General features: G+C 40.0%; 1 protein-coding gene and 1 non-coding gene across 5 annotated transcripts in view; both read left to right on the top strand.

The window, feature by feature from the left end:
* The first annotated feature begins 792 nt into the window (after positions 1 to 792).
* LOC131152663 (uncharacterized) overlaps positions 793 to 22,492 on the top strand; it is a 63,226-nt gene continuing 41,526 nt past the window's right edge. The window contains exons 1-2 of one of the 4 annotated variants that reach the window (XM_058104453.1): positions 793 to 1,015; positions 1,109 to 1,179. In XM_058104453.1, coding sequence (XP_057960436.1) covers positions 901 to 1,015; positions 1,109 to 1,179 — 186 coding nt within the window. In that variant the 5' untranslated portion in view covers positions 793 to 900. Of the gene's footprint in view, positions 1,180 to 22,492 lie in introns of all 4 variants that reach the window. The other 3 variants (XR_009136079.1, XM_058104452.1, XR_009136078.1) reach the window with 3 other exon arrangements.
* On the top strand, positions 10,686 to 10,791 carry LOC131154750 (small nucleolar RNA R71). Its single transcript, XR_009136659.1, has one exon. It is a non-coding gene; the product is annotated as a small nucleolar RNA R71 (small nucleolar RNA).

Below are 22,492 nucleotides of genomic sequence, written 5' to 3' on the forward strand. Positions count from 1 at the left end.
TCCATTCGATTTTTTCAACTTGGTTTATTTCTAAGACCGAAATTGAAACCGAAAATTGAATGCTAAGAAGTTAAATATTGAAACCAAAAATAAAAAAAATACAATACCAATTCTTAATTTTTTTAGTAACTTTTGTACACTTTATGTGTGAGCATCATTTTGACTAAAAAATTTTTGTTTTTAAAACTTACATATGATTATCTAATTTTTCAATATGAGACAAATTGAAATAAAATTCATAGTATTTGATAGCTACTTTCACCATTGATCTAGGGACACTTTGTCTTTCATCCTGTAAGTTAGCTGCTTGCTGTGATATTGAGCATTTTTCCTTCATGGCATTAAGAAAAGCAAAGCATCGAGAGAAAGTAGACCATTTCCATATATGTAAATTTTTGATTCAATCGAGTCTTTCTCTAAACCGTTCGAGGTTGACTTGCTGTCATAAGACATGCCTTTACTCAACTTACTATTGCAAATATCCTAACTAAACGAATGAGAGATTCAATAGCATTGCCGTCTTTCCAGAAAGATTTGCAGAGCTAAACCCCTCCTTAATCCTCTCATTTCCATTCTCTTGAGATTATAAAGAAGATTTCATTTAAAATATATGTACATGCATATGACATACCACTTTTTATTGAAAAATATTACATGGAGTAGTGTTTTTTAATTAAAAGACGGCTATCCAACGTTTTTAATTTAGTACAATATTTGATATGCATTGGAAAAAAAATTCAGTTTGAATTATTTGAAAATAATTTATATTTAAAAAATATTAAAATAGGAAAAAGTCCGACAAAACGGAAAACTCGTCGTCAGTGACCTTTTCTATTTGGGAGGGGCAAGCAGCCTAGCGCCTTGCGCTTCTCCTAGCTTTGAGCGACAGGCAACAGAGTAATGGCCTTAACAATTCCAACCCACTCCATACTCAAGTTTCTCCATCCCCAGCACCAAGTCCTGAACACCCACAGAGGGCGTTTTACAGCCGGTACCAAAAGAATTACAAGAACCAGTACGCTATGGGTCTCCTCATCCTTTGTCTTTTCAGCCCATCAAGTTCATCACCATCATTTGCTTAATCCCAAATCGTGCTCTAAACCTGCAGTTCTCACGAAGGTTAGCAGCAATGGTGGTGGGGATGCCGTTGATGCCACCCCTCAACGGTCCGTGGCATCTGTAAGTCCAAACTACTTTGAAGCTCAAATTCAATGGTTTCAATTTGCATCGAGCCCATTTTGACCTTTTTTTTTTTTTTGGCTGTTGGTTTTTGCTCCTACCACCTCTTCAAAGGGGAAAGCTGGGTTCGGGTTATTTGGGTTTATGTTTTGTATTGTTTTCCAGTAACTGTGCTTCGCAGTGATTTTTGATGTGGAGCTATGGATATTGGTCAGTATTGAAATCCTTGATGTGGAGTGGAGTATTTGCTAATCTTAAGCGTTGAAAAGTTGTGCGCTTTGGCATATTTTAGAAGTTATAATTCAGAACGTAGAATTAAACTGGTTGGGACATATTGTTTTTTTCTTGCCCTGCTTCAGTAAGATTAACTAATGAATTTATTATCAACTTCTAAAAAAATCAAATATTCATAAATGATGTTGTAATGTTGTATATGTTGAAGCAATTTTTGTTGGGCTGGTCTTCTTGGTTAGGTATGGGCCCTCCTCGGGCCTGGATATCCTGCAAAGACAAAGAAAGGGGGGTTTACTAGAGCAGGGACTCGGAAAAATCTTCCAATCCTTAGGTTAGTAAGGGTCACTAGAAGGAGGCTTTGGAAGACTAGATATGATGGAGTTTAGAGTACTTATCTTCTCGCTTTCTTCTGATCTCCTGTGGTTACCTGGTGGAGTTCCAATTTCTCCTCTACCATCGTTAGTGGGGTGTTGTGGAAGGCTTGTAGTTGTGGGTGCATTAGGCAGTAGCCTCTGAAGTTTCTGTTATGGTGGGCTTAGTGGTCTGTTTTAATACCACTGAATAGGGCGTACATATGTATCCCTTGTATTTTCCATTATTAGTCTGAAGTTTTCTGTGAGCTAAAGGGGTTTTGAGCTTAGCATCTTGATAGGATCCTGGGGTTATCGTGGAGAAATTGGGGAAATTGAAAGAATGAAAAATATTAAGAGAAATAGGGTTTGATCACTTCAAGTGGATCTGCCTCCAAATTAGCCAATGGTTATGAATTATGTTATTGCTTCATTGCTTGCTTTCATGCCAAAAGCCCCATAGGGGTCACATATATATAGGGTAGAGAAACTGACTCCTATTAGGACTGTAAAATATGGTCTTGAATCCTAACTAATTTGGTAATCCTAACAAACATTAAATAATCCTAACATTAAATAGAATCCTAATTGATTTAGGGCTCATATTAATTAGAAATCCCAATTGATTGGGAATCCTAACTAATAGAAATTAAATAATCGTAACATTAAATAGAGTCCTAGTTGATTTGGGAATCATCTTAAGTAGAAATAATTGATTTGGGAATCCTAACATTCCCGCTTTCTTCAAGTCAACCTTGGCCTCAAGGATGAGCAGCAATAAACTCCGAGAATATCTCCACTTTGTAGTTGCATGTACAATGACCAGCATCTCTTTGTTAGTCATGCCAATGTGGGATGGAGAAAAAGATTTATTGGTAAAAGCAATGGGGTGTCTGTCTTGCATTAAAACTGCACTAATGTCAACTTTTGATGCATCGGACTTGATGATAAACACCTTGTTGTAATCTAGCAAGGCAAGAATTAGTGTGGTGGTCATTGTGTGCTTAAGCCTGACAAAGGCTTGCTCAACTTCCTTACTTCATTTGATTGCATCCTTTTTCAGAAGAGTGGTCCGTGGAGCACTAATCATTCCATAATTGTTGACACAAGTAGTAACCAGTCAACACCAAAAATCCTCACAGCATTTTTATTGTTTGTGGAATACGCCAGTTTGCCATCACTTGTATTTTAGAAGGATTGAAACACCTTCTTGGGAAATAATATTCCCAAGGTATTCCACATGTGGTCGAGCAACACTACATTTAGATTTCTTGACAAACAGATGATGCTCACGAAAAGTGGTGAGTACAAAATGACCTAAATGATCCGACAATAGAGGAATGTAGTGATCATGCATTCGCTGAGATGGCAATCCCCGTGGCTCCTTAAATAGGTCAAATTTTTTTGAAATAAGAGATTCTAGCCTTTCATTTTGCCCATATTGATGTTGTAACTCCTTTGATGCTCGAAGTTGTATTGCTCCTTTTTAAGGAGCTTCTCCATACAATGGCTTGAAATTGTAGTGACATTACTACAACGCTTGCCTTTAAAAGTCACTCTTTGGCCATTCATGGTGAACTTCATAACTAGTTTAGAGAAATTACAAGCTATATCACCTAAAGTGCTTAACCATTCAATGCCCAAAACCACTTCATAGTTTTCTATTGGCAGCAAAAATAAATCAACATACAAACCATGATTTTGCATAGTAAGTTTAACCTTCGGACACTTGCTTTGATATGTCAAGGTCCTTCCATCTGCAACCCTCACATCAGATTTTTCACATTGCTCCACAGGATAGACTAGTCGTTTAACAATTTTAGTGTCCATGAAATTATTAGTGCTACCCATATCAAGTAAGATAGTATTTGGTTGGCGTTTTAGGAAGTCACTAATATTCATGGTTTGAGGATTAGCATAACTAGCTAAAGCATGAATTGAAGAAGTGATAGATTCATCATTATCATCAAATTTTATTCCTTCTTGATTTGAATATGGGGAGTTGTCCTCAATCTCTTCTGCCTCCTCCACTGGTTCAATCATCAAGAGTTGTCCTTTTTTGCAATGGTGCCCTCTTAACACTTTTCATCACAATGCTAGCACAAACCTTTTGTCATTTGCTCTTTAAGTTTCTCTCGAGTCAATCATTTGAAAGGAAGATTGTGAGGAGCAGGTGCTGTGTGGTAGGCTCGCCAAGGCTTGGGTCCTTAATTACTAAAGATAAAATTTATTAAACTTAACTAACCCCAAGTTCAGTAGAACAATGAGTAAGTCGGGTGTTGATCCTCAGGGACTCTAGTGCAGCAGTGTACCAAGTTAACCTAGTTTACTAAGCTTAAATAAGAAGAAAAGATTGGATTTTGGTTTTTCTATTAAACTACGAAAGCAATTAAAATTGAATTAAAGTATTTATGGAAAAACAATTCCCTGGTTATGAATCCACCCTAAGCCTTTAATGAGCAATAACTAGGTTCGGTCATTTATTCCATACCAGGGTGTTTCAAAGATAAGTAATTCACTCGAGTAGCATAGGGTAGCCGGGTTCGCACCAATCGTCCGGAGCACGATCGGGAGAACGGGGTATTCCCTATCTAGCGAATATGAATTCATTTTTAATGTAATCCGTTCAAGTGGCATAGGGTAGCTGGGTTCGCACCAATCGTCCAGAGCACGATTGGGAGAATAGGGTATACCCTATGTAGTGAACACGCTTCCTTTTAAACAACCATACCCTATTATGCACAATTAACTAAATCCTAGCTATGCTGTTCCAGCCTAGGGTTTCATCACAACCAAGAGAATTAAACTAATTAGCTACTCATGGTGCATGAAATTGAAAGTAAAGACAAGGTATTGAAAGAAGAAATTGAAAGCATGACTTGTATTGAAATTCGGAATTGAAATACAAAGCAAGAACAAAACGGAATTGAACTTCCCAACTTGAAATTAAACAAAGCAGTATATTGACAATTGAATTGAAATCTAATCTAAATGGCACTCAACGACACTCAAGGTTAGTCACGGGACCAAAGAGGAACCAAATGGGAACCCTAATCATTTATTCGAAGTTTAATTTTATACCCCGTAGGGTTTACACATAATTGAATTCAAATTAGAAAAGTTTCGCCCAAAATCTTGCGCAACAGATTTCTAAACTCGATAACAGTCGACCTGGTCGCACCTCAAGTTCTCTTGGTCGCGCCATGGTCGAGACATTTTGGAAAGTCTTCAATTGATTCTTTGTTCAGTTGATGGCATCATTGCCCAGGTTGCATGTCCAAGGTCTCTTGGTCACGCCCTAGTCGAAGCATTCTGTGAATCTACTTGTTAACTACACTTTGGAGTCTTTTTGTAACGACCTACTTATCTTAATATATAATAAAACATAATAAATAAAGTAGTCAACCCGAACCCGTGGGTAGCGGGGACACCTGTCATACTCAGTGGAATTTAGGCAGCAGCAAATGTAAATCACAACCATCAACCAATAATTCATAATACCAGAGTCTATTATATTCCCAAAGATACTGTATTTATATATACAATCTCCAAAATATCAAAATAAACCTAGGATCTTATAACAAAAATCTCTTGATCTTAGATAAGAACTTATCCTTCTAGCAGGGAAGCTCAACTCAATCAGCGGCGGCCCTGACCTGTCGGTCTCTCTGGGTTTCCTGAAAATCATTTAATTTTCGGGGTGAGACACTTCTCAGTAAGGGAAAATAAACTAAATATAGCTATGTGGCAACATGAATACTTAGTGATAATATAGATATACAATACAATCTTCATACCAGAAAACATTCATCATTTAATGACTGCAAAAACGTATACTTTCATATTTCTAATACATCATACTAATCATAACTGTTTGGTATAGCTAATAATACTAAAAACATACCCAGAATGAATAGCTAGCTGATGTTATGTATTACCCCCCATGACGGGTTGTGCAATCCGAAGGCGGGACCCGACAATGGTTGGCCGACCACTGCCGAGTAAAAAATGTCTGTAAGTACGATGGACCCACCACACCCTGGTCCGAACTGCCAGGTGGACGTCTACACAATACACTGAAAGCTACATCGACTATCCATCTCCCACCCCCTCGTGGGATGGTTAGCACCAATCTGAACATAGATATCTGATCTATAAGCTATGGTACCGTACTCTTGAATTGAACTAAACTAACATCTGGGTTTTGATAACATATAATACATGATAATATAGCGTTTAACATAAGTAGATTGATAGCATTTTCATAATTTCATAAATACGGTCTCGCACCGAACATTTCATAATTACGGCCTCGCGCTGAACATTTCACAAATACGGCCTCGTACTGAACATTTAATAAATACGACCTCGCACCGAAATCATACGTAAAACACGGCCTCGCACCGGCTATCAATCATGGCCTCACGCCAAATATCTCATACATATCATTCTGAATAATAAATCAATTATCATGTATTTTCAGCATCATTTTGTACTGTAATATTTCATATTCCTGAAAACATGCTTCATTCATAATATTGTCATGTCATAATACTTTTCACGTAAAATAATATTCATGCCACACATTTGTTGTATAAAACCATACTTCATATTCTTAAATCATAATTTCTGCATCTCATACATATGTATACATTTCAACATAATAGCAGTATTTTTCCAAATGTGCATTTCCTTCGTAATATACTGATATAATACATGCTCTTCTGAAAATTAATTTATTGATAAATAATAATAATTTGCATGGAAAATAACTGCTTTAGTTTATTCCTTTACCTGACACTGAAAGAAACCCCCTAAAATTTCCGGTCCTGCACTCGCAAGGTTCCTCGTTCAACTCCTTGAAAACAATTACTCGCAGAACTAAATTTCAATAGTTTCACGTGAATATCATTTCCTATAACTATAGTAAGACTAAATTTGGCATAAAAAGCCTTACCTCAACTCAGGGATGAATTTCGACTAGTTTCCACCAACGATCCGCTCCGACAGATTTGGAGAGAATTTCCCCAGGAGCGTCGTGGTGGCCTCAGATCATCGATTTGGCAAGCAACGGAGCCGAAATCGAAGAGAGAGGATTTCCAAGGCGATACTCACAAACACCTATCACAGTGAATGACAATTAAAATCAAACAAGTAACACAACCATACCATTTCCCATTCAAATATATGACATCATTACAAACATGCTCCTTCTACCAATAACCCTATTATAAAGACAATTCCAAAGCAGATCACCCATACATGCCTCAACAATATATAGCCATCAAGAAATCATAGCCCTCAGACAATAATTCAGCAATTCATATTCATAGTTAATATTATCATATAAGTATTAGTATGAATCAGCATCATCACAAGGCATGTGTAAAGTGAATGACTCATTTCATTCGGATAATCCTAGTAAACCTACAGAAATGGTTGTCTTGACTCGGCCTCGCCGGTATACTTTCAAAAACACTCATGAAAATGGGTTCACTCCCATATGTGAAGAAAAACATGCATGGTCAAACATCTCATACACATCGAAGAACCAACAGAGAAAATGGAGAGAACTAGTCTCAAGAGAATAGAATCCAGCCTAATATCGAGGTGTCGGGTCCTTCACCCTAGTGCCTTCTCACCTACTTGCCACATCCTACCAAGACTACCCTAGATTGATAATTCATAAACTACATGTGAATCCATCCATATGCATCGGAACACCCGAAGAAGCTTGATAATGTGGTGTGTTGTGTCCCTAGCTTGGCCATTCTCTTTCTATTTTTCATTTTTTTCTTTGGAGCAGGTATCTATGTATTCTTCATCATTTTTTTTTCTTTTCTCTACTCATTAGTTTTCTTTTCGTTTTTCATTTTCTTTCATGGCTAGCAAGGACAATCAATGCAACTTATATTGTCTTTGTGCTATCAAAAGAGAAGTAAGCTTAGAAAGAAAGTTCATGAATTATGCTCATCTCTAGGGTGGCTTAATATTCACGTCTTGAGTAGGCTACAAGACCTAGGTTTATATCTCCCCCTAGACATCGCCTCTAGGCTAGCAAATGCAAATAAGGAGACTAGCATACAAAGAATATCCTGAGAAGAATGGTTGAGTTTTGTGAACTCAGAGTTCATGTAAATAACTCTTACAAAAAACGAAAGGCTCAATAAAATCCTCACAAGGTGTCACAGTTGCCACAGTTGTTCTCTCAGTGCTCACAAGGACACCTAAGTGAAACAAATCATGTAAGCATGACTAAGCCTTGTAATCTACTATGTAAATACCAAAACTTATATAACAACATTAAAACTAATGAACAACAATTAACTCTCATCAAGTTGCCAAAAGGAAAACTGGCTACACCTCATGAAACAATGCATGAACAACTCGCTTCATTGTTAGTGATCATAATAAAGTCATTTAATAGATACAACACGGTGTTGTAACAAAAATGCAATATAAAAGTATGTAAAAGGCATAGGTTGTGTTAACATGGATTATTGCATATAATGGTCACTAAAATTTTAAAAATATGTCCTATATGTGCCCCAAATGCAACGTATAGTGCCTTTCTAACCCTGCAACCCCCAACTTAAGACTTCAGTGTCTCCACTGAAGTAAAGATAGAAAACACCTGGAAGGCAGGGGAGGGAAGCACTGCTCGGTGATAAGAGAAGAACAAGTGTACCTACACTAGAACACACTTAGCATAAAATCAGAATACACACAGACAAAAAGATAATCAAATCACAAACTGGGGCTATGCTCAAAGCGATTTTAACACTTTCGATCAGGTCACACCAGATTGGGCTTGGTCAAGCCAATGGTTGACCCCCAACTTAGTGTGGGAAAGATGTTGTCAACTAGGTTGCGCTAGAATGGATGGAAGGTGGTGTGCTGGTTGACCTATTTTGGAAATTGATGGTCACTAGGAACACCTAGTGGCGACCAGGTCGCACCTGGTGTGAGGAATGGTCGTGCGATGGTCGACCTATTCTGTCACATGCCCCTATTGATGGGCCATGGGATGTGGACCAAGTCGCACCTTGGAAAGCCCAGTTGCACCTTGGACTGAGGCACTAACCTAAGACCTACTCTAAGGACTCTAGACTCTTAACATACCCTATAATGTACAACCTAAAGACTCAAGGACTAAAGAAAACAAGAAAAACAAATGGGTTGTCTCCCAGAAGCGCTAAGTTTTTGGTCTTCAGCCAGACGCAATGATTGCTGATATCGAACTCACCTGGGTTCAATAACCGGAATCTCCTCTACTATTCCTTCACTAACCCTTGTCTCACATGTCCAAAGCCTTCTCTCTAGGCTAGAGGCTGAGTCATAAATAACAGAGATATGCTCATACGGGTCCTCTAGACCTAAGAAGGAGGGGTGATCAAGCTGCAGCATAACCTCAAGGGGATCCTTCAAAAGAATCGATGGGGCAACCTCCTCAACACATTCGTCGATCATATCTAGGCTTAAGCTCTCTTAAACTGAATTGTTTGTAGACTGAGTAGGGAAGTAGGTTCACACTCGCTCCTAAATCTAAAAGGGCCCTATCGATAGTGTAATCGCTGGTTACACATGAGATGGTGGTAGCGCCGGGGCCCTTAAGTTTTGGGGGAATGTGACCCAGAAGAATTGAGCTCACATGCTTGGTGAGCTTGACTCTTTTGTTCATATGCACTCGACATTTGCGCTTTTGGGTGCATACGTATTTAAGAAGTTTGGTATAAGCTGACACTTGCACTTGCCTAAATGTGTCCATCATGGACTCTTTATTTGCTTCCTTCTTAGACTTGGAGTATGTCTGAAGAGCTACAGGATATGACACTGCAGGGCAATGCTCCTTCATCTGAGGAGGTGGGGATTATGGGATTACTCACCGAATTGGAGGAGGAGGGGATGCATGGTTCAACACTGGGCTCTACCCTCATCTTCTCCTCACCCTTACCTTGGTCTGACTTTTCTTTGACTTTGTTATCTATCTCCCTGCCACTCCTAAGAATGGTCACGGCTTGAGCTTGCTCATGATAAGATGAATGACTAGCAGCCGGCTCACTCTCTACTCGTATTGGCCTTTTGGGTTGACGAGGGGCCGACTCGGCAACTTACCCTCGTCCTGCTTACTCAAAGATGTAGTTAGTTGGCCCATGGTGGCCTCTAGCTTTGCTATGGACTGAGAGTGGGAATGGAGTAATTGCCGGTCAACCTGACGATCAGCCTCGATACCCTTAAAAGCTTTCAACACCGTCTCCTGGAAAGAATGATCATATTGAGGTTGAGAAGGTGGTGATAGATAAGATGATTGACGGGGTGTAGGCACGAGAGGATTTGGCTGATTGGAATTTTGAAATGGTTGAGGAGGTGGAACATTTGGTGATTGTTGAGGTCTTTGGGTTGGAAAACCTGGAGCTTGTGGCCTCCAGGAGAAGTTAGGATGTCTAATCCACCCAGGATTGTACTTATTGGAGTATGGAACATTGGTCAACATTTCGTACCAATTATGGGTGGATTTAACTTCCTCTTGCACAAACTCAGGTGTGGGAGGCGCATGAGGGCAATTATAGTTGGTATGAGAGGGATCGGAGCATATGGCACACAACTCTGCACATGTCACTGGCTGAGGTAGTTGTCCTAAGGACAAGAATTGATCAAGTTTCTTCACAATGGTGTGCAAAGTGGGTGTGAGGTCATGGCTAGCAGCTAACTCGTAGACTCCCTTTGAATGAGAAGAAAAAGATTGGGAAGGTCTATGAGCAGCAACTATGTGTTGCTGAGAATTCTTGGCAAGGGTCTCAAAGAGAGTCCGCCTCATTCTCATGCTTCGTGAGGGAAGTACTTCCACATGATGCATCGACCATGGATCTATCACATTCAGCTAATCCCTAATAGAAGGTTTGAACTAATTGCCACCTAGGGACTTGGTGATGTGGGCATTTACGCAAAACGTCCCCAAAACGCTCCCACGTCTCAAAAAATTGCTCACCATCTATCTGTGAGAAACTGGTGATAGCCTTCCTAAGCTGGTTAGTCTTCCCAATGGGGAAGTACTTTTTGAGGAATTCGTGCGGCATGACAGCCTAGGTGGTCACTGAGTTTGACTCTAAAGAATTCAACTAATATTTGACTTTGTCCTTCAGAGAGAATAGAAATAGCCTAAGGTAGAGGGCATCATCACCGAAGTTGGGTATACGGATGGTGGAACAAATTTCGAGAAACTCATCAAGATGCTAATATGGATTTTTAGTTGAATTCCTGTAAAAGTTGAGAAGCATTGAGATGGTAGAGGCCTTGATTTTAAATTGCGCCGCCTCTACATCTGGGAATCGGATGCGAGACGGCGAGGTGTATGCATTGGGTGTGAAATAGTTCTTAAGGGGCCGAAGAGGTTGCTCCTCCGCCGCAGGTTGACGGGGAGCAAGAGGTTTCGGATTTTGGTTTTGATTATGGAACGCGGGAACCGGTTGGCATTCGGCCATGACTTTAGGCTTAGAGGACTTGGCTAACTCTGGACTAAAAGTAGATTTCCTAACTTACCTATGGGATCTCTCAATCTCAGGATCTATAGGCACTAATTCGGGATCCAAAGATCGCAAACCCAGCATATAACAATTTAGCACAGAAAATCAAGCCTTCAAATAGCAAACAAAAATAAAAGAAAAGCAAATAAAAAAAAAATCATGTAGTAAACTACACTAAGATTTGGCTCACTACCGTAATTAAGTCCTCGACAACGGCGCCAAAATTTGGTAGGCTTGCCAAGGTTTGGGTCCTTAACTGTCAAAGATAAAATTTATTAAACCTAACTAACCCCAAGTTCAGTAGAACAATGAGTAAGTCAAGCGTCGATCCTCAGGGACTCTAGTGCAGCAGTGTACCAAGTTAACCTAGTTTACTACGCTTGAACAAGAAGAAAAGATTTTATTTTGGTTTTTCTATTAAACTACGAAAGCAATTAAAATTGAATAAAAGTACTTTTGGAAATGCAATTCCCTGGTTATGAATCCACCTTAGGCATTTAATGAGCAATAACTAGGTTCGGTCAATTATTCCATACTAGGGGGTTTCAAAAATAAGTAATTCACTCGAGTAGCGTAGGGTAGCCACGTTCGCCCCAATCGTCCGGAGCACGATCAGGAGAATAGGGTATACCTTATCTAGCGAACATGAATTCATTTTTAACGTAATCCGCTCGAGTGGCATAGGGTAGCTAGGTTCGCACCAATCGTTTGGAGCACGATTGGGAGAACGGGGTATACCCTATACAGTGAACACGGATTCCTTTTAAACAACTATACCCTATTATGCACAAATAACTAAATCCTAGCTATGCTGTTCTAGCCTAGGGTTTCATCACAACCTGAGAATCAAACTAATTAGCTACTCATGGTGCATGAAATTGAAAGTAATGACAAGGTATTGGAAGACGAAATTGAAAGCATGACTTGTATTGAAATTCAGAATTGAAATACAAAGCAACAAAACGGAATTGAACTTCGCAACTTGAAATTAAACAAAGCAGTAAATTGACAATTGAATTGAAATCTAATCTAAATTGCACCCAACAACACTCAAGGTTTGTCACAGGACCAAAGAGGACCAAATGGGAACCCTAATCATCTATTCGAAGTTTAATTTTATACCCCGTAGGGTTTACACACAATTGAATTCAAATCAGGAAAGTTTTGCCCAAAATCTAGCGCAGCAGATTTCTGAACTCAATAACAGTTGACTTGATCACACCTTAAGTTCTCTTGGTCGCGCCCTAGTCGAGACATTCTGGAAAGTCTTCAATTGATTCTTTGTTTAGCTAATGTCATCATCGCCAAGGTCGCACGTCCAAGGTCTCTTGGTCGCGCCCTGGTCAAAGCATTTTGTGAACCTGCTTGTTAACCACACTTTGAAGTCTTCTAGCTGGACCTGGTCGCCCTTTGTGATTGCTTGGTCGCACCACATGGTTGATCAAAGTCATGTTGATTTAGTTGGATCAAAGCCTTGGAGACTTGGTCGTGCACTTGGCTGAGCCTTGTGCTTCCAAGTTGCTTCATTGGCTCCTTGCATTGCTTAACTTCTCAGTTTAAGCTCCAATTTCCTGAAACATGAAACAAACCACGTGTAACTCTGAACAATGATAAGATGGGATATATTACAAAGTAAATGAAGACATCACATAGGTAAATGGGGGCCTAAAATAGCATATTTTAGGAACACATCACTGTGATAGTGTTGCTAACATTCTGCTTTCTAATGATCTTGTTGGAGTGATGTCATTCTTCTCCCAACTTCTTTTCTTCTAACCGTGCAAAAGAAACTGTAACGGTCATAGTTAGCAGCCAACGCACTTTGACCTCACACTGAATGTCAGGTAGGAGACCTTCAATAAAAGTACCGACGAGTTGGCTTTCATTCCATTCTTTAGTCCTATTTGATAGCCGCTCAAATCGTGCCGCTCAAATCGTGTCTAATACTCCAAGATAGTGCTAGTTTGGCATATTTTAGCAAGCTCTCCGTCGATATTCTTATGTCCAATGGGCTCAAATGGGACTAGTAATCTATAAACAAATTCTGCCCATGAAGGCATTCCATAACGAGCTTCAAATCAATCATACCATTGAATTGCATCGCCATCTAGACTAATAGAAGCAATCTTAACTTTAGATATTTTTGGAGTTTGGTAAAAGTGAAAGTATTTCAGCCTTGGAAACCTAACTGGTTGGGTCATCATTGTTCCTCCAAGGAAATTCCACCTTCATACAAAAAGGAACATGATCATGCTCTCCTTGGTATTCTCCTTCATGTATGTACGATTGCTCCCTCTGATTAGCTGATGTAGAGATCTCATCTTCTCTCTCTTTTTGGGAAAATGTAATGAGTAGTTTAGAGAGCAATGCTCGGATCTCTTCAAATTGAGACTTAAACATATTGCTAAGTTCAATCTTTAGTCTAGCTTCCATATGAGACTACTTAATTTTCTGAGGCTATTGAGTATGAGTAAAGATCATGAATTCCAAGATTTTGCTTTTGTTAGCGGGTTAATGACATCCACAAGAACGTTGACTCTGATACCAAATGATAGGACCTTGGGGTTTTTATCATGGAGAAATTGGGAAAATTTAAAGAATGGAAAATATTAAAGGAAATAGGGTTTGATAACTTAGAGGGTATCTGCCCCCAAATTAGCCAAAGGCTATGAATTATGTTATTGCTTCATTGCGTGCGTCCATGACAAAAGCCCTACAGGGGTCACATCTATATAAGGTAGGGAAACTGAATCCTATTAGGACTATAAAATATCCTCTCGAATCCTAATTGATTTGGGAATCCTAAGAAATATTAAATAATCCTAACATTAAGTAGAATCCTATTTGATTTAGGACTCATTAATTAGAAATCATAATTGATTTGGGAATCCTAACTAACAAACGTTAAATAATCCTAACATTAAGTAGAATCCTAATTGATTTGGGAATCATATTAAATAGAAATCTCAATTGATCACATCTTGTTGAGGGGCACACTAGCATTGTAGTTAAAAGCGCGCCCTAGGCGCAAGGCGCAGTGAAGCGAAGAGGCTTGCACCTTAAACCAGGTGAGGCGAGGCGACCTGCAAGAGGCGACGCTAGGTGAGACGAGGCGCACTGGGGCGACTAGCGCAGTGAGTCGCGCCTTGTGAATTTTTAGTCATTTAAAGTAGAGAAATGGTCACAGCCAGACCCGTAGCCCTCATTCGACTCGAATGAACATAGCCCCTAGCCCCTCTCGGCCCTTCGAAGCCCTTCGTGAGTTCGTTTTGCACATTCGAACCAGCAGGAGCCTTCGCGATCCTTCGAACCAGCAACGTGAGCTCGTCTGTGAGCCTTCGAACCAGCCGGAAGCCTTCGTTACTTTGTCTTCGAGCTTCGAACCGGGATCGTGAGTTCGTCTTCGACATTTTAAAGAAGCACGACCCTTCGCGACTATGTTTCCAACCAGCAGGAGCCCTCACGAGTTCTTCTTCTTCTTCTTCTTCTTCTTCCTGCTGCCTGCTTGTTGCGTGCTGCGTGCTGCTGACTGTTGCGTGCTGTGTGCTGCTTCTCTTTTTCTTCTTCTTTATATGTAAGCTTATAAATTAAATATTTTCTTTAATTAATCTAAGCTTATAAATTATAACTAATACATAATATTTATTTATTTTACTGAAATTTACCTACTGTTTTTAAATTTGTAATATTTAGTTTAATTAATGTAAGTTTATAAATTATAACTAATACATAATATTTATTCTTTTTATTGAAATTTGGCTACTTTTTTTCCTCTTCTTCTTTATATGTAATTACTAATTAAACATTTAGTTTAATTAATGCAAGTTTATAAATTATAACTAATACATAATATTTATTCTTTTTACTGAAATTTAGCTACTATTTTTTAATTTGTAATATTTAGTTTAATTAATTTGAGTTTATAAATTATAATTAATACATAATATTTATTTATTTTACTGAAATTTAGCTACTATTTTTTGATTTGTTCTCTTTTCTTTTGATGTTGAACTATGTTGAATTGTTGATGCTTTTGGGCTAAATTTTCAATTTTGTAATTGAATTTTTTGTCATTTTAAATTCTAATATTACTAGATATTCATATGTTCATATATCAATTACCCCAAATAGACATTTTACACCATTTTAATAATTGTGCGCCTCACTTTCATGAGGCGCGCGCCTTCGCCTCTCGCCTCGGCTTCAAAGACCCTTTGCGCCTCGGCTCACCTTGCTCCTCTAACTACCATGCACACCAGTCTTCATGTTCCTTCCTGGCACGTCTTGAGTGAAAGTTGGAGCTCACATCCTTTTAGTGCTGGACTTTGGGGTAATTAGTTACTAGGACACCTGGCCTTGTGTTGGGCTTGGTTTGGGGAAGACTCCCTAGATGCGTGAAACTTGTCGTTATCCAGGCAGTGGCTTTTGGCAGGAAATCCCCTAGAATCCGAGGTCATCCTTCGTGCCTATTGGAATTTTGAGGCCTGTGTGTGGGGGACACATGCTGACGCTTGGATTTCCAACCTTTTTTACTTTCCCATTTGTCACTTGCGGTAGACGTTTATTCCTTTCCTTAAGGTACTTATATCCTGGTTTCCTCTATAAATTTTTTTCTCTAGTTCTCGTCTCAAGCTTCTAATTCTTTATTCTTCTGCTATTGGTGCTTCTTCAATTCATCTTTGGTGACCTTTAGCTTTCCATTTAAGGCTCTCAACTCTTCCCGCCTTTCCATTCTTCAAATGTATGCTTGAGTTTGTTCTTTGTTGTTCTTCCTTTCAACTCTCACCCTCCTAGTGTTCGACAAACCATTTGTGGAGTCCTCTCTCATTCATCCCTTTTGTGTCGTGTTTGTCTATTTCTCTCTATTTAGGTCTTGTTCTTCTTTCTTATGGCAAAACCCAAACAAGATGAGTCTCTGGTGTCTCATCGCCCTTCAATGGGGGCCTCCATTCCTATTGTATCCCCTTGAGGATGCCTCTCAAGCATTTGAGGAGGTTGAGGCCTTCTCTAGAGGAACTTGAGTGCCTTTGTTTGAATTGAGCTCTTTCAGCTTGGATGATCTCCCTTATGTTTCCTGGAGGCACTATATTCCTTCTAAAATTTTACTTCATCTCCTTGAGCTTAATGAGACGGTGTGCTCTACCTAGCTTGGGGGAGATTTGCATTTATGAAGATGCTCTTCAGGCTGGCTGTCGCTTACCTGTGGCCCCACTTTTTTTTGTTGGGGTCTTCAATTTTTATGAGATTTCTCTCTTGTAGCTTCTGCCAAATTCATAAGGGACCCTCTTTCACAATCGTGGGCTTGTTTCGAAGCCTGAAGATATTTTGCTTCTTATTTTCCTGAAAACAACAACTTAACTTCCGAGATTGGTGGTACGTTTGTGCCAACCCCAACAAAAGTTTGTGCCCCACATCATATCTTTTGTCAATGTGTCCTTGAAACGGACTGATGTTGGACAAGTGAGCGAATTTAAATATAGAGAGAAGAAGAAGCGGCAGCTTGCAGGTGTGGGTGCGGGTGGGAGGAAGAAGCTGTGGTAGCCCTGTGGGTGCAGGTTCTGGTGCAGGTGGGAGGAAGAAGCTGCGGAAGCCTGTGGCTGTGGGTGCGGGTGGAAGGGAGGGAGGGGAAACAGCAGTCCTAAATGAAGCTGCAGTCTGAATTCAAATCAAATTAACTGTTCATCAGCCTGCGGTCATCAGTCTGCGGGTGGGAGGGAGGGAGAGAGGGGAAACAACAGTCTGAATTCAAATTTAACTGGAGCTGCAGTTCAAATTCAACTGCAGGTGCTGGTGGGGGTGGGGGGTGGGAAGGAGGGGAAACTGTGGTCTTAACTGAAGCTGCAGTCTGAATTCAAACCAAATTAACTGTTGATCAGCCCACAGGTTGGAGAGAGGGGAAACAGCAGTCTGAATTCAAATCAAATTAACTGTTCATCAGCTTGCACGTCCAGCACTTAAACCACTACTACAACTTACACGTATTTACAAATATGACCCAACTAAACACATAATTATAAAATACTAAGGGAAATCACTAAAATTAGAAAGAGGTCCTCTATACACAGTATTACCTAAACCTCTTAAACCTATGTCTAACAGACATGTGCTGATTGGGCAGCCTAGGGGATGTAGATGGTCCTCCATCATTCTACCCTGGCTGAAAGGAACTTTGCTTTGCAGAGTGGGACTGCAAATATGACTCCAACAAGTCACAAGTGCTGTCACTATCATCATCCTTAGCAAGCCATGCAGCATCAACTTGGGACAACCTCTCCAATGAACCAAGTAGTGACAAAAACCACCATGAGGAGACATCACGAACTCATCATCCAAGATAGACTCCACTGTTTCTTGTGGTTGAGAAGCATAGTGTCATCTTATCCCACTGTCCTGCAGTGGATTTGTCCAAAAGCTCCGAGCATTGCTTCTTGCTAGCAGCCTTCCAAGTCACGAATCGGCTCTTTGCTCTTTAGGAACTTAGCAAATGGGGTACGGCTTTATGGGCTCTTGGACCAATGATTTTGCTTAACTGAGACGGCCTCTAATCGGACATGGGAGTGAGATGTTAGGCCTGTCACTTTATGGCTTACCTGAAACGCTGTGGGATGCTTATCTGGTCTTTGGAGGAAGGAATTCCCTACAAATGGAAAAAAGTCATTTTATACAAAAATGAAAGGGACTCCCAACCATTTATATGTTGGAAAGATTGTTTCTTATTTTGTGCTGAAGCAATTTATAAGGCACAGGCCAGAACAGGTGAAATCAAAGGGCTTTACTTGAATGCTACTGCAGGTATATGTGAAGGAATGTTCTAAAGGGCTGTATTTGCCAAAGAATTGAGAGTTTCTATCATAATGCATGACTACTTGACAGGGGCAATTCCCTGCAAATGCTAGCTTGGCTCATTTTTAGCGAGATAATGGCCTACTTCTTCACATCCTTCGTGCAACGCATGCAGTTATTGATAGACAGAAGAATCATGGTATACACTTTTGTGCACTAGCTAGCCTCACAAACCAAGAGGCTCAAAAGTGCGTTGGCAAGGTTTCAAATCCTCTATGTTAGAAACTGGACCAATGGTCATATGAGTAGGTAAATCAAGTAAATATGCATTAGGTCCAAGTTTCTTAAGGATGAGGAGAGAGCCAATGGCACGAGCATGGAGCTTTTTCTAGGGTAACATTCAGGTCTTATGCGAACCTTGACACTATCACCTATTTTAAACTCTTTAGCTTTACGATGTTGGATGCACATCTGCAACTAATTTAGAATCCATATTACTCATAGCAAGTTTTTTCCTAACCAAAACATGCAACTCATGGATGGGATGAACGAAATACTTAGCAGGCTAAAAAATACGAACATCTGGTGGCAAAGGAACAAGATCAATGGGTACACGGTGTTTATAACCGAATACACAAAAGGACTCTTACCTGTGGACCTGTTCATATAATTATTATAAGCAATGCAACAGTGGGTAGAACCAAGTCCCAATTGCCCCGTTTTTTCTCTCGTAACACACCAAAGTTGGTCACCAAGACTACAATTCACAACCACAGTTTGACCATTAGCTTGGGGGTGGCAAGCAGAAGAAAGTAGCAAGTGAGTCCCACACATTTTCCAAAGTGCCTTCCAAAAGTAGCCAGAGAAATTGATATCCCTGTTAGACACTACGAAGGTCGGCAAACCATGCAATTTGACGACCTCTCTAAAGAACAAATTGGCTACATGAGATGCATAAGAAGTCTTATTTTTTTTTTATCTGAAAATTATAATTAATAGATCAAATGGATATGTACAACTACTCTGGGCATACCCAGGAGATTCTAAGCATATACAACTCAAAAACTACTTTTAGTCATCTATGATTCCAATTACATCAGAACCTGGGCATTCCCAGGGGCTCTAGTATCCAAAATAACTACACTTCAAGTACAAATGAAGGGAAACTTGTCATATACTATTCTAAAAGTGTGAGTTTGAATCATTTTTACAATGGTATCAGGTTGAGAACAGTTCCTTCAAACCTCCTTTTGTTTCGAAAGTGCCATAGCCAGTAGACATTTAGAGCAAAACATGCTCTCTTGGCCACCACCTGCATGCCTGTTCCTTTAACTTCTTTCATCATCCACTTAATGCTAGCTTTGATGGTGGACATCACCCTGGTCTGGCCAAGCCATCCTTTTACATACTCCCAAACAGTTCTCGAAATTCTACATTTGAAGAATAGATGGTTAGCTGTCTCTTTTTCAGCCCCACACATTACACAGGTATCATCCATGTCTTCCATTTTATATCTGTCACAAGTCAGTAGTTTACCCTTAGCAGCCAACCACAGTATGAAGGAGTGCTTCGGGTCACAAGGGTTTTTCCAGATCAGCTTATACCATGGTACCCTGTTCCCTTTATTCCTCCAGAACTGATATGCTTCATAACATTGGAACTTTTGACCCTCATCCCAGTATCCTAACGTCTCCTCTGCTTTCCTATTGTCTCCACGTTGAATAATCAGCCTATTCTTCATCTCAATGAGTCTCTTGAACAGGGGGGAGTCATCATGTTTAGCCGTAGCCTCCCATAGACAGCCACCCCTAAGGTAAACTTGATTCACCCACTTGGACCATAGGGAATCCTTCTTGTCATGGATATGCCATAAGGTTTTAGTGAGCAAAGCAAGGTTCCAGCTTTTCAAATCCATTACCCCCACCTCCCTCCCTTTTCGGTAAGCAAACTTCATTCCATGCAGCTAGAGGTCTTTTCTTTCCACCCCACAGGAAAGCCCTACAGAGCTTTATCACATGGGACAACACAGAACTGGGAATAGGGAAAATCGAAAGCCAAAAACACTGCACCCCTTGCACAACTGAGTTAAGCAGTTCCAACTTACCAGCGTAAGAAAGAGAGTGACCTGGCCAAGAGCTAATTAAATTTCCAATCTTACTTTTGAGAGGAAAAAAGTGCATGGCATTTAATCTCTTGGAAGCAAGAGGAATTCCCAGGTACCGAAATGGAAAGTCCCCCAATGGAAAACCAGTGACGCTTTTGATGGAATTCAGAGCATCTCCATTAACACCAGAACAGTAGAGGTTTGATTTAAGCAGACTAGCTCGCAACCCAGAACAGTCAGCAAACATCTTCAGCCTATCCATAATCGCTTTAACAGAAGAGTAGTCACCCCTAGCAAATAAAATCAGATCATCAGCGAAAGCCAAATGGGATATTTTCAAATCTCCACATTTTGGGTGAAATTTGTAATCAGAGCCACTATCCAAATCCAAGAGAAGCCTTGATAGGTACTCCATGCTGATAACAAACAGAATGGGTGAAAGGGGATCTCCTTGTCTGAGACCCTTCTTGCCAGCAAACAATCCATACAAGCCTCCATTTATCGACAGGGAATAGAGTAGTTGTCACACACTGCATCACCCAGCCCACCATAGTGTAAGGAAAATTCAAATGAACAAGCATACCTGTCAGGAAGTTCCAGGACACTGAGTCATACGCCTTCTTAAGATCAATTTTTAGCATACATCGAGGGAAGATTCTTTTTCGGGCATACTTTCGAACCCGCTCTTGCACAAGGTAGATGTTTTCTATCATAGATCTCTGACTAACAAAAGCAGTTTGAGCTTTGTTTATTATGGCATCCAGACCTGGCTTAATCCTGTTAGCTATGATTTTTGCAATAACTTTATAGACTAGATTGCAACATAAAATGGGTCTGTATTGCTGAACTGAAGTTGTATGTTGTGTCTTAGCAATCAAAGCAATGGATATTCTATTAATCTCCTTCAAAAGTTTTCCATTAATAAAGAATTCCTTAATAGCCAAAGAGAATTCTTTTCCAATGATATTCCATGCCTTCTTGAAAAAACAGGATGTAAATCCATCTGGACCAGGGGCACGATCCTCACCAATTTTAAAAAGTGCTTCTTTTATCTCCTCATCAGTCACTTTTTCAACCATCAACCTAGCTTGAGTCTCACTAAGGATCGGCCCTCTCCTGATCACAAGGGGGTCTACAGGGCTGCACTCTTCCTCAGTCCCAAGGAGCTTCTTATAGAAATCCAAAAACTCATCTGCCACCTGAACTAGAGATCTAGTACTGTCTCCATTCTCCTTAATGATGGATACAATATGGTTCCTAGCTATATGTCTCCTCATGAGAGAGAAAGAAACTAGTGCTCCGATCACTGTTTTTCAAATAGAGACACTTGGCCTATTGTACCAGGAAGCTCCTGTTAGCTTCCTCCAATCTATTAGCTATTTCTTTTTTCTCCACAAGTACTCTCTGCAATTCCTCATCTTCATGGTTGTCATGAAGTCTTTGCTGCAAATCTCTAACCTCCAAGCAAGCTCTCTCAGCCCTAGCTGAGATATGAGAGAAGTGAATGGCATTCAGCTCTTTAAGAGGGCCTTTCAGCATCTGCAATTTTCTTGTCAGTCTGAACAACTTACAGCCCTCAACTCTGCACCTCCAGGATGACTGAACAATACTTAGGAAGTCGTCATGTTTAGATCACATATTAAAAAATTTGAAGGGTCTTCTCCCCAAAGCCACCTCCTCAAACAGATCCACAATACACAATGCATGATCAGAGTGAGTTCCAGGGAGCTGAAACTGAGCATGCACCCCATAGCCTTTATTGATCCACTCATTATTCACTACAGCTCTGTCGAGTTTACACCATGTTCTATTATTTGTCCAAGTGAGGAAGCATCCAGAAGAGTTAACATCAGATAGCCCATTTACTGCAAAGCACTCAATGATGTCTCTGATTTCATAATTTGTGACAGGGTTCCCATTCCTCTTCTCATGCATCTGCATTACACAATTGAAATCTCCCATTAGTAACCAGGGATCTTGGCCACTGAACTGGGATAGGTTCTGCCATAAAGGTCTCCTCGATACTGTTGTATTAAATCCATACACAAAACTTGGACAAAAACTGTTCCTAGAAGACAAGCAAGTAACCTAACAGTGTAATACTTGTGCAGTCTTTCCAATCAAATGCACTCTGGCCTTCTGAGGGTTCCGTATAACTAGTATTCTTCCAGCTGGATGGTCTTCAAAATTGCATACATAGCACCAAGTAGACAATTTCTGCCCCATAAACTTCTTCAACCTTTCCATATCCATTTTTGTTTCAATGATTCCCAAATGTCAATTCTCTTATTTTTAATGAGGCCAAGACCCCCATTCTG

This window comes from Malania oleifera, chromosome 4 (assembly GCF_029873635.1).
Source record: "Malania oleifera isolate guangnan ecotype guangnan chromosome 4, ASM2987363v1, whole genome shotgun sequence".
Classification (NCBI taxonomy): domain Eukaryota; kingdom Viridiplantae; phylum Streptophyta; class Magnoliopsida; order Santalales; family Ximeniaceae; genus Malania; species Malania oleifera.